General features: G+C 48.0%; 1 protein-coding gene across 1 annotated transcript in view; it reads right to left on the bottom strand.

The window, feature by feature from the left end:
* The window catches only part of SCD (stearoyl-CoA desaturase), a 21,550-nt gene extending 8,564 nt beyond the window's left edge, over positions 1-12,986 (bottom strand). The window contains exons 1-3 of the mRNA XM_048310765.1: positions 12,698-12,986; positions 8,678-8,963; positions 1,413-1,543 (exon numbers count right to left, since the gene is read on the bottom strand). Of these exons, the coding sequence (XP_048166722.1) occupies positions 1,413-1,543; positions 8,678-8,963; positions 12,698-12,724 (444 nt within the window). The 5' untranslated portion in view covers positions 12,725-12,986. The remainder of the gene's footprint in view (positions 1-1,412; positions 1,544-8,677; positions 8,964-12,697) is intronic.

The raw sequence follows: 12,986 nt of genomic DNA, 5'->3' as shown, positions 1-12,986 counted from the left end.
CCACTAACAGGAACGAGATAGATTCAACATAAATCTTCTCTTGATCTCACTGAAAGTAACTATTTGAAAAAATCCATGGGGAATAGTACCAAATTTTCAGTAGAACTTTGGATTAGTTCCTATTGAAGCTGGAATATCTGTGTGTCTCTCATCTTTGTCTATTCCTATCCCCTACAGCAACAGCTCAGCAAATTCTTTCCCCCCCTGCCCTATAACCCTGTGAAAGATGGTCTTTGTACAGGACTAGCTAATACACAGCAACCCATCCTGTTGTCTTGCTGAATGCTGGACCACTGGCTGAAATCGACAGCTTGGTCCTCCCCTTTTCCTTGTGAAAGACTGCTATTTGGTACTAACAGAGAAGAAGAAATTCAGTGGTGTTTTAGAAAATTTTTGAAGGCTTAAAAAACTTTACTCTGTTCTGATTACATGTAAACAAAGTGCTATCCTCTGGAGAATTACTTAAGACCACAGCACTGATACATTTGTGTTCAGCTTTTTATAGCAGAAAGTACTGCATTCTGACACCTTCCTGAGTACTTCCCAGAGACAAGCAACCCTTCAGTACAGTTAAAGGATGGAGAGTTGTTAGGGCTGACTTACAGCAGCAAGCCTGAGAGACCACCAGAATTTACTTTTCTGCACCATGCCAATCTGGGTTTTCACTCTGACTTCCACAGATTTGCAGTTTTGTTTGCTTTGGGGACTGTGAAGTGCTCTCATAGTAGTTAGGCAATATCCTGAGGTTAGTGCTCTTTGAGAGGTGAAGCAATCTCCCAAAGTGCTTAACAGTGCCTGCAGTCACTTGTGCCACTCTGAAGGCCCAACCTTTCTCTCCTTAAAGTATCACTGACCTGGGACAACTCTCTGGAAGCCAGTGGTGTGATTTGTAACATGATTATTCCTAAATATCACTCTTCTGAACCAGAGAAACATCCCCCTAAATCTCAAGAAGTTCTTGGTCTTTATGCAGCAGCAAATTCTACATCCTGCAGAATTTTCTGTCCTTAGCTTTGCAGATGTCTTCTCCTTTATCAGCCACACAGCAAAAGGAGAGTGAGGCAACACCAGGAGAACACTTAACACTTCCACACCTCTTTCATGGGACCTGGTGCAAGCACAGGGAGACCACACCTGGAGGGAAAGGTACATTCCTGTTTGGAGAGCTTTCCTACCCCTGGTCTTGGCCAGTTGTCCTCTCCTCATTGGGTTTGTCTCAGAGTCAACCTCTGATGGGACAAGGTAAAGACAGACTCTAGCACTGCAGTGTTAGATGGAAAGGGCAGTCTTTTTTCTAACAAGAGGTAGTAGGAGAGAGGAACCTCTTTATCAAATTGTGTCCTCTATCTGAGACAGGGATTCATGGGAGCACTTCCTTCTGAGGACCAGTGGCACATTAAGGAAGTGCTTACCTGGAAGGCCATGGAGTTTGCAATAGTCAGGAAGATTCGCAGGGGCAGTGTGGCTTTGTAGGACCGATGACTCCAGAGGCGGTGAGATCCAGCTGTGATCCCCAGAGCACTCACCAGGAAACACAGAAGAGCTACAAAGGAAAAGAAAGTGTTTGAGCAGTTAGAGCAAAGTTTCAGGCAGAGCAACACAGAGGCGGGCCTTCTCCCAAAGCTGTATAAGCAAGAGAAGAATCCATGGAGAGCACAGACTGGGGCAATAAAACTCAATGTGAGAGTGCCCGAGCTACCGCAGGCCTCCTGGGCAACGTGGGGCAAATCAATTCAGCTCTTTAACAAGGAAGGAGGCTCCCCCTTAGAAGACTTGTCACAAGGGTTGGTTCTTTAGCACAGTGCCATCTGTCATGGTGCAGAATAGTCAAAATAGTATAAAGCAGCTGCTTCCATAAAGCACTCTGGTAAAAGTACTACAGTCCACCAGGGAACAGCTTCTCCCTTTCCTCCCACCCGAAACAATCCAGGCTCTCGGTTTCCTATCTCACCACTCCTCACTAAATCTCTTTTGCATTATTTTCACCTAGAGATGGTAGATAATACCATTTTTCAGGGGGACAGCTCAAGCCCAGAGTTAGGCTTCTCTTCTGCTCCTTTTCTGAGCAGAAGCTGGATAGAAAAAGATCTAACCTATCTATCCTCCCACTGAAGCCTGGGCCTCACCTTCAGCTCTACCACTGGCTTAAAATCTGCTCAGAGGCTACCACTCCTAGGGTCTTTTTGATTCCTCCCTCTGCTCATCTCTTGCACCTTTCACAGAAGGAAACCCCAGGGCTAACGATTCATTACAAGTTGTGCCCATGGCAGAGGCAGATCTTGCTGGGCCCTGTTGAGCTTTGAGGCTGCTTCATGTGTTCCCTCTTCACACAGGGCAGAAGGAATTCCTTGCCCTTTGGCAGCTAGTAAAAAAACACATCCTGCTCCCAATACAGCATGTGTTCATATTTGCTCTGGTCTGTGTGCCTGTTTGTCCTCCTGGGACTTCTGGAAATTAACGTCAGCTCCAGCATCTGATTCTAAAACTAAAATGGAGGAAAGACCCAAGAGTTTCATAGCAGCATTACACTAGGAAGTCAGGGTTAGAAGAAAATTGGTTCTGCAAATTAGCTCTTCCTCGAGGAAGGAAGGGTCAGGAAGTTTAGCAGAAAGAGAGCATTCAACAGTTGGTTTGCTCTGCAAGCTCAGACACAAAGAGGGAAGGGTGCACTTCTGTGAACAGGTCAACTGATCCACCTTTAGTCCTCTGCGGGAAGCAATGCCTTCCTACCAGTCCCCCAGGGCAAACTTTCCTAGTATAAATTTGCACATTTCAGCCAATTGCATCCATCATGAAAAAAGTTCCTTATTCTTACACGTAAGTCCATGGATAGGAATTGCTGGTATGCTTGACGTTCAGCCATCCAGTCCAGCCAAATGTCTCTAATCAAGCTTATCTTGAACCCAGAAAACTAGATACTCTGCCAGAAACTTGTCTGGAATCAGAGATCTGAGACATGTGCCAGGCACAGCCAAGTTCTTTCATTCAAACTAATACAGGCTTTCTTTCTTGTTATCCCCTGCTCCCTCTTCCTTCCATCCCTCCTTTTTGTTCTTCTACATTCCCAACCTAATCTCTTATCCACTAAAAGCCTGTCTTGGCTGATTTAACATCATCTTCTGGCCCCTTAAACTTGCATGAACCCTTCTCACTTGCACCCCACTGCACAAGAGTGACCTTCCCTGTCTGCTGATCTGACTGTGACTCCCCATCTTCATCTTCTCCCTTGGTTCCCCTGCCTGCTGCTGAATGCAGCACAAGCCTTGGACCAGAGCACAACTCTCCCAGCACCTCGACAGTCTCTCAAAAAAGCCAAGCATGCAAATACAGCAGGACCCAGCCTTTGCAAGACACAATGGAGCTGAACAAAGATCACAAAGCTGTCCAAGCCTGGAAGGGGAGAAGTGGAGGATGATGGAACAGAGCATTTGGTTCAGGTGTCCCTTTGGCCTTACTGGTGCTAGAAACCTTGAAGATCCTACTCAGTTTCATGACTCTGACTTGAAAGTAATGAACCAACTCACAACCTGTTAATTTTAGATTTTAAGACACATTTAAATCAGTACTATCCCCACAGATAACACAAGACAGACAGTACATGATAAACAATGGCACCTTGCAATGGATGTGGGGGGCAACTTGCTAGGGAAAGAGCCCATCTGTCTGCTGTAGGGCAAGCAGGCCCTATGAATTGATGGTGTACCAGGGACACAAATGAACTATGTGATTTTTCATGATCTTCAATAGTACAAGAAAGTAAATGCCAGGTTAGATGAGTAGAAGCCCAATTCATAGCCCTGAGTTTTCAGCTTTCCTTATCTGGTGAATCCTCACATGCTGACTGAGAATATTTTGGTAAAAAAAGCCTTCAGGAAGATGACTCTGGCTGAGGACTGTTGTATTTAAGCTTTGCAGGAAAGGAAGCTCATCTGTATCTCTTTTATACAGGCAATTCTCAGAATTTTCCTGTGGATATCCCTGTTGGGAAAAGACAACAGCAGCAACAAAGACATTATCAGCAAGCGCAGGGAATCACAAAAGAGATGTGATGGGGACACCAACAGACTCAAAACCCAGACAACCCAGTACTTGCTTTTGGTAGCCTTTCCTGGAAGGTTTTGTAAAAAATTTGAAAGAGTACCCACTGCTTTTGGGTGCCCTGGCATAGAACAGTCCCAGCCTTCATCCAAAGCCCATGAACCTCAGCAGCTCATGTTGACTTCTCTTGGAGCTGCATCCCAGGTCACTACAATGGCCATAACCCTCTAATTATAATCCTGTTCTGCCTGGCCTCTTTCCCAAATACAGAAGCTGTAGTTTATCTAAGGGGCAGACACTTTCTGTGGGAAAGTCTGTGCATTCGTGGCACCAGCCCCACAGAAAGCCAAACCCTACCTGGAGACAATTAGATCCATCAGCCATAACTAAGAGTTGATGTGACAGCGACAGGATATGCCAAATGATTGAAATCCTTGTGGAATACAGAAGATTCCAGCACCCTTATGATTCAGAGAGTTCACCCCCACAAAGAGGTACAGTGATGATTGTTGCACAGTCAGGGAATCAGCATCTCAGAGGGAAGAAGAAAAACTCCTCCAAGATCATCCACTAAGAATTCAACTGGAAAGAGTGTAGAGAAGGTGAAATAAAGTAGCACAGATTTTCACATCTGCCCTGTGATGCTGCCCCAAACTGAAGGACTTAGGGACTCCATCAGCTGAGGATTCAAAGTCACCTTCCATACCATGCTTTGACCTATACAAGATCCAAAAGGTTTGGCAACTCACCGGTGATATTCCCAGTGACCCATTCAACTGGAATACAAAGAATTATGACCACTGGCAGTAATAAGCACTCAATGCTCCAAAAATTAAACAGAAAACATTCTGGATTCAGTCATGCCTATGACTCATTTGGCTTTACCTCTTTAGGACCCAGATTCAGACCCTAAGTTATTATGAGAAACCAGGAATGTGCTAAAAGCATTGTCACCTGCAGTGAACACCAAGGATGTTTACATGAAGAGGTGCTCCTGCTCCAGCAGGTGTCCTTGGGCTTTTGCTCAGCGCAAGACTGTTCCCTCCTTGCTGCCCAGTCCCTGTTAGCCAGGTGAGTCCTGCTACTCTCAGGAGAAAGATACCAGAAGCAATGAAATGTACAGGCTGCATAAAGGGGACAGTGTTTAGGAGGAGCAATGGGATCTGCTGTGACTGAAACCTAACTTCCCTGCCATGCTCAGAGAAGCACACCACCTGCTACTTAAGCCTGGAGGAACACTAAGTGGGAAGGTGTTGCCAGCTGTAGTCTTGATGGGAAAGTAAAAAAACCATTTTGCTGTTTGCTGTTTGCTGACATATCTCTGGAGGTAGTATGGACTGAGATTTTCAGACTGTCAGGAATTGCCTAAATTATCCAGCAAGATTCACCTTGGTCCAAAGATAATACAGCAACAACAAAATATAGTATCAACCCATGCTTCTAGAGCCTCTGGCACTGCAGGGAACTGAGGCGTTGACAGAGAACCATGTCGAGAGGAACCATCACTATTTACAGACACTGCTGTCCAGGCCAACAGGAGTTAACACAGTTACTGTCAGTCTCCTGCATCCGAGGGCTAAAAAGACTACGCACAAATCACATTTCCAGGGAGGATCTGAGCAATTAGAGAAGAAACTGTCCGTCACCTTTGCATCCTGCCCTTTCAGACTCAGGCTCTGTGCCATTTGGCAAATGACGTAAAATCTGCCCATGATCCTTGAACAGACTAAGCAAGACTTTGAGAAGTGCAGTGGAGAAGACAATAAATAAAAGGGGAGCTGACTAGAAAGCCAGTGCTGGAATGGCTCGGAGAGCTCTTGTGATGGTGAGCTCTCACCTGATCAACAACCCGAGCTCATTCTGGGAAGCTCTGTACCAGAAAGAGATCAGGGGATACAATGCACACAGCAGTGCAGAACAGCAAACAATGATGAAGGCAGGGCTGGAGAGCTTGAGAGACAAAGAGGAATCAGCACATAGAGAAATGAAAACAAAAGAGGACAGTCACCAGTATAACTGGTTTCAAAGGGACAGGAACATCAAGGAGACGGTGGCCTAGATGAAGTGGGTATAGGCAACAGATAAATTATAGAAGGTAGATGAGCTACCAGGCACCACATCTGCCTGTTGCACCAAAACGGAGAACATCTGGGACCATGTTAATTTTGTATTATATGTACACAACCTAAGGAAGAAATAATCTGAAAAACAAACAAAGAAACAAGCAAAACCTCCAGCAGCTCCAGAACTACCACTGCTAGAGCTGGCCTGCCATGTGCCCATGGTGTACTGCCAGAAGCAACCTAAGCCTCTGCTGCACTATCCTTGTCTGTAAAATGGGAACTGTCCTCTCCTTGCTACCAGAAGGTGCCGGGAAAATAACAGCAAGTCACTGCCATGACAGCCACAGATGCCTTGCTAAATAAAGGTATGAGCTGAGAAAAGGGCAATGCAAGGAGCAAGAAGCCTTGCTGAGAAGGTATACCTGTGGAGGATCAGAGTATTCCAGTTCCAGTCAGTGCTGGAGGAGAATGGACTATAAGGGAACTCTGACTTGGCTGCAAGGTGCCAAGAACAGTGCTCCTTTCCCAGAACAGGAGTGCAGGACAGGGAGCTTGGTGGAGCTACTCCAGCTTTGGTATGGCAGGATTGATATTCAGCCGGTCCAGAACAGTGCAGTTCCCCCAAACACCATGTCCCTTCTCCCATTCCCAGAACATGTCACTCCAGAATCCACCAAGGAATCTTGCAGTGCCTCACAGTGGCAGGAGAGCAACTGGCACTTCACGCCAGAGTTGACTGAGCAAGGAGAGCAGGAAGGATTGATATCGGATAAAAAGCAAAGCAGATTCCTGTGAAGTGCCATGAGATGCCACACAGACATCCCAAAGAGATGTGCGGTTGCAAAGACATTGCCTCAGAGACCATTTTGGGGTAGGGTGGGGTTTAGCAGAATGCAAAACAGCATTAACCTTCTGGATAAAGATGCTCAAGCCCTCTTAAGTATCCCAAGGGAACTCAAGGGAGAAGGGTTGGATGGATTTAGAAATCATGGAGCATATCAGCAGCTTGAAATGAAATCAGTAAATTCGACTCACATTTTTTCCTCCTCCTTGCCCCAGCACCCTGAGGATATCTGACTGGAATTGGAGGACCCAGGCTGTCAGCTCAGTGAGTGAGAGAAGCCAGCAGTCTTTGCTCCAGCCCAGGGATGGGACACACATAACAGGACCAAGAGCTCTGAAATGCTCCTCCGAGGTCATGCTGAAGCTGCATGTTCTGCCCAGCCCTGATGGGCCAGGGGAAAGTACAGCCTGTCAGGTTTTCACAAGGGAAAGGCCCAGCAAAGTCTTCTTTCATAATGTCCCCCTGAAAGGCCACGCTGGCTGCACAGGGAACGCATCGGTGCCTCTGCTTTTGCAGATGCTGTAGCCAGACTCTGACTGTGGCCTCCAGTGAAGCTCATCCCCCAGACCTCTGCCTGTGAGAGGCTGATATGGTTCAGGAGGAAGAGTCAGCCTGTCCATGCAGGAAGCCATCTCCTTCCCAGTTCAGCTGTGATGCTTGTTGCACACAGCCATCAGGAAGACACACTCTGACAGTGTGATAGACCAGGTGGATCGCCCCAGGGCCCATCCATAGCCGGGCTGACCAGTAAGCAGGAGTACTACTGAACCCAAAAGCCACCGCAGCAGGCCTCAATCTGGACTGTTGCTTTTTGTTTCAGGATGTTCTGTTTCACAGGGAGGCAGGGGCTGGATACAATCTCTCGACCTCCCTACTGGGAGCCATTTGGCTTCTGGACTCCTACAGGGGTCCACACAAAGGCTCGCGGAAAGCGAGGCTCTCCTGCAGAGTGGGCCCTGGGCCCAGCTGTCTTTTCAGCAGTCAGAGGAGAAGTTTGGTTCCTACCCAGGGCAAGATCTCTAAGAAAGCGGAGCTTTGCCTAGCTACCTTCTGCTGGGTTGTGCTTTCCACTGGAATTTGCTGCCTGGAGAGACGCTTATTTATTTTTTGGAAGTTGTCAGGCTTAGTTCCGGGATGATGGTGGCTAATCTGTGCTTTTTTAAGAATGATAAAAGACCTGAGCTTCAGACTTAATTCTTGACTTTTATCTTCTGCACAACTGTATTTTGTATCTTTTCCCTCATACACACATTGAGGCTCTGTGGGATTTTCACTTCCCCAGTAAGGACAGGAGTGGTTCTCATGTCTGGGCAGCAGTCTCATGCCAAAGAGTGCTCTGTACCTTGCCTCCCCAACCACCTCTTAAGGTGCTCTTTCTTCCTAACTTTCTGGCACTGTCATGGTACTCTATCAAACAGTTTTTGTGCTTTACCCCAGAAGCAGCTGCACATTCAGGATATTTCCAAGCCTAATGTCTGTGAATCAAGTTTGTTCTTTAAGCAGACAAGCCAAATCCCTGCCAAATCTTTCCCTCTCACGTGTGACCTCACAAGAGACACTAGCAAGCCCTTCCACAGCTTGCTACGAATTTGGCTGAAGAGCTGCTTCTAGAAAAAGCCCCCTGCTTCTCTCTTTCTCATCCCCAAGTCTGTGGGCCTGAAGGAAAAAAAAATGACACCCAACAGATTTGGGGGTTGCAGATGCCAAGAAACAGATAGAGGAGTGTGCTTACCCCATGCCAGTGTCTGGATCTTTGCAGAAGGTATCAGTGTCAATGCAAATAGGGCCCCTAGGTGCAGCAGGCTCATGAGGATGATATTCCTCCAGACATATCGCAGCGGGGGCTTGGGGCCCTCTTTCTCCCGGTAGGTCTCATCAAAGATATCATCTATCATGCCCCGGTCTCCTGCCAAGTCCTCATGATTGAGTAAGTCCTTCTCCATCATGGCATTTCCATTCCTGGTCACCCGGGAGGTGACTGTGCCATCAGCAGTGGTGCTGGAAGTGGAGGAGAACTCCTTGGAGAGGTGTCAATGGATATTTTCGAGAAAGAAAAAAAGGGAAAACAAAACAAGAAGTTGGTGGTTATCAGTTCAAGAAATATAAATACATGCATCTAGGCTAGCATTGTAAAAATTCACAGCCTATGGTTTCCCTGGAAGGCTCCATTCTTTCAGCTGAGACTTTGGCACAAAGACGAGCCTGCTCTGGCCACATGGAGTCATGGCCTGAGAGGACAGGGACCTGGTCTTTCTGGAGAGGAGGTGAATGGTATATAGGGTGCTGAAAGTAAAGAAAAATACTTGAAAGCCAGTCTCTTTTCCACCAGTGGCTTGGGTGAGATCATTTGCAGACTGCAAGGATTTTTATTTTCCTTCAGTTTGATTAGTGGGCGTTTTTCGGTGGGTTTGTGGTCTCGGCTTGTGCATAAGCAGACAACAATAAAGGAAATCTTGTGAATGAACAAAGAGGTGGGAGAGAAATATGGTCTGAAACACAGTTTTATAATATATCAATGGGCTGCTCCTACTATCCTACTTCTTTGTGTCACCCCGCCAGGGATCATGCAGGGAACATCAGGAAGATCCACAGAGGGATTCCTCTGGGGTGCCTCCTTATCTCCTCTGCCTCACCTTTCAGAATGGGATGTGGCAAGACCAGCATGCTTGAAGATCAGTGGATGGAAAGCAGTCAGGTGAGGTACTTCTAGTTAGAACTACAGCTACTTATCCTGTGCCTGCTGCTAAGACTCTTATCCCTCTCTCATTTCCCACCCACAGGCAAACTGAGGCAAGGGAAGACAATCCTCTGAGCTATGGCTACCAGCATAAGCAGAGAGGAAGTTCTAAGCAGCAAAGTTGGCTCAGCTTGGCTCCTGGCTCCCTTCTATAACTGTGACACAACATTCCCTCTAAACATGCTTGTTTGTGCTGGCTGAGTGACAGCCTGCCCCATCAGGCATGCATGACAAAAGGAGCAGGCAGGACTGACCCTAATGAGACAGGTCACTGAACCCTGAATCACCAATTTCCATCTCTGTCATGACAGCCGTGTGCTTGCTAGTACTCGCAGCCCTTTGTCAGCCCCGAGCCCAAGTGCCCAACATGGCTCAACCCCAGGGGTGCCAAGCACGTGGGATGCAAGCAGTGTGTCCCACACACATCACCCTCATCCCCTGCCTCCTGGGAACCTGCCCGAGGGACACATCCATGGGTGAAGGGGCACTAAGGGTCAGCCAGCAGGAACAGCAGAGCTGAGACTGCGGGAGGGAGCATGGTCAAGCTGGGAAAACTCCTTGCCCAACAGAGATCTCTCCTGAATTAACAGCAGATTCCCACTCAGGTGTTCAGGATTCATAAAAGACCACCATCCTGCCATGGCCTAGTTTCCTGAGGGAGGCATTAAAATCAGGCCAGGCAGCTTACGTGGCCACCCCAACTCCTCCCTTTCCCAAGGGTAGAAACTAGAGGGTTACAGACATACCTTCCGATGGGGAGGAGCTGGCAAGGCTGCCAGATTCCCCACATTTGGGAAGTAAAATGATCTCTACAGAAGGAACGCTTTAAGTTTTTCCTTGGGGAATCAAAGGTTAGAAAGGAAAAAAACTGGACACAAAGTATCCTGCTGCCTTCACTGCAGGAAGGCAAGCTGCTGAGCTTGGGACTGGCTCTTCTGCATCCCGGCTATCAGCTGTCTCTGCCTGCTTTCCTAATTAATGTTCTGAGGATATGATACTCTCATCTGCTGGAGAATTTAGAGGTAATCCCCACACCAAAAGAGCCATGAGAAATGGCTTCTAATCCAGAGATTAGGCAAGGAGAAGTCCTGCCCTTTCCCAAGTGTTAGATATTCTCATCTGGCATTTTGGCAGAAAGGTACTATTTTCTTTCTTGGCTGCAAGACGATCTACCAAAAAGACCCAAGACTTGTCTATGCACGAAAAATTCCCAACAGTGATTGGTGGTATAATTAGACAGGTAACACACCCCATATGGACATGCTACTTCCAGAGTAAGAATGTGGGGTTGCAGTTGCATTTTTCTCCTCCATGATAGTTTATGTCACTGTCAAAGTTACACAGGGGCAGAGGAGGAGGAGGGAGAGAGCAAAGAAAACAGCAGAGAGGAAAAAATCTCTTTTTGCAGAGTTGTAGTAGCCACATGAAGAATTTTACCAGCATACCTATGCTGCTGGAATTACACTGATATAATCAGACTGGTCATTTCTCACATGTAAACTTACCTTGAAACAAAAGGGCTATAAAGCAGTTGTGAAACAGCTCCACCGTTACAGACTTGGTGGGAGGAGCATGGGGGAAAGAGGGAGGGAGAGAGGGCAGCTATTTAGGTAGAAACGGGGGAAATGAGGAAAGAAAGAGAATTTTTATCCCCTTATGACCATAGTGGCTCCTACCGAGGAAAATGAGATGGAGATTGATCTGGGGTCTAGGGCTGAGGGAGGCAGGAGGCCAGCTAAATCATTTTCGTTAGCTTTCCCTCATTTCTGAATGACTTTGCAGCTCTCATCTGCAGAACAGATGTGTTTCCCCACCTACACCCCCACCTTCCCAGCACTGAACATGCCATAGGTGATCCTGGCACCCAGCCATCTTATACAACCAACTGCAGCTCAAAGGCTCCTGCACTGGGTACAGTGTACGGGCCCCAGGGCACTGAATCTCGGGTCCAGGATATTTGAATATGCCCAGCATGACCCAGGGACAGGATTCTTTCCAGCTTCCAGGATATGACCCAAAATACATGCCAAAACCATGAAACATGGTGTGAGCACGCTGCCCTTGACATCCATTTTGGGAGGGGAGAAAAGGAAAGTTCTTTACATCACAGCATCCCTGGAAGGTCATGACACCTGCACAAAAGGACCAAGGGAGACCCTGTGTGCTGGGGACAGAAAAAGAGCAGGGCAATGATTTACATTCACTTCTAGGCATTGGCAGAGGGGGAAAGAATGAGAAGGTGAGAGCACAAACACCAGAATCAAGCCACTCTCCCTTTGGGCAAAGCGTGGCTGCCAGAAGGGTCAAAAATAAAAAGGGAAATCTTTAAAAATCCAACAGCTCCACACATCTTACTCGTGTCAGGTTGTTATTCAGACCTTCTTATGCCGAAAAAGGGCAGTCTCCCTATTGTATGTTTGCTTGGCTCAAGCAATGCAGACACAGTCATTCATTTCATCTGGGCAGCCGGCTTTCACCTTGCGTCTGTCCTAGAGACGCTTCCTGCTGATATATTTAGTTTTAAAACACTGTGAGTGAAACCCCGTTCTTATTAAAAAGAAAATGAATTAAGAAAACTAAAAAAAAATCCCAGTCTAAGTATTATCAAAAAACCCACACAAAAGATCTTCTTGAATAGCCCTTCAAGCACCCAGCATGCTTCGATGGGTGTTTTCAAAATAAGCCAGTATTTTATGCTCGGTCTACATGAGGGCACAGGATCCAGGAAGATCACCTCAGAGGCGCGGATGTCTCCGCTTCATCCATGGGCCCCCCATCAAGCTTGGGTGATGTCTTAAGTTACCAGTGAACCCCTTGGCCTGACGGCTGCGAAGCGGGGCGGAGGGGACACAGGCACACACGTGTGGATACGTGTGTGTGTGCACGCACAGACACGCGTGGATGCCCAGACCTTTTCCCCCAGACAGCAGCAGCGCAGCGCTGCCGGAGCCGAGGAGATGAAGGAGGAAGGGGCGAGGGGGAGACAAGGCACCCGCACCCCGGGGCCCCGCTTACCTCCTCCTGCAGCAAGTGCGCAGGCATGAGGCGGCCTTGTCTCTGCTCCTCGGCGGCGGTACGCGGGCGCGCAGGTCCCCGGCGCTGGTGGGAGGCTGGCTCTGGTCGGCTCCTCGCCCGGCGAGCTGTGCGGCTCGGGGAGGCGGGTGCGGAGGTATTTAAGGGGGGCTGCTTGCTTGGCGGCTGGCGGGGCCGGGCTCTGCGCGCCCCGGCCTCCCGGTGACCCCTGCCCGCGGCTGGGATGCGCGGGGTCAGCGCGGAGGGCGGCGAATCGCGGCGGGGGCCCGGC

The sequence above is a fragment of the Corvus hawaiiensis genome, chromosome 8, assembly GCF_020740725.1.
Source record: "Corvus hawaiiensis isolate bCorHaw1 chromosome 8, bCorHaw1.pri.cur, whole genome shotgun sequence".
NCBI classification, from domain to species: domain Eukaryota; kingdom Metazoa; phylum Chordata; class Aves; order Passeriformes; family Corvidae; genus Corvus; species Corvus hawaiiensis.
This window is presented reverse-complemented; position numbering and strand designations above follow the sequence as displayed.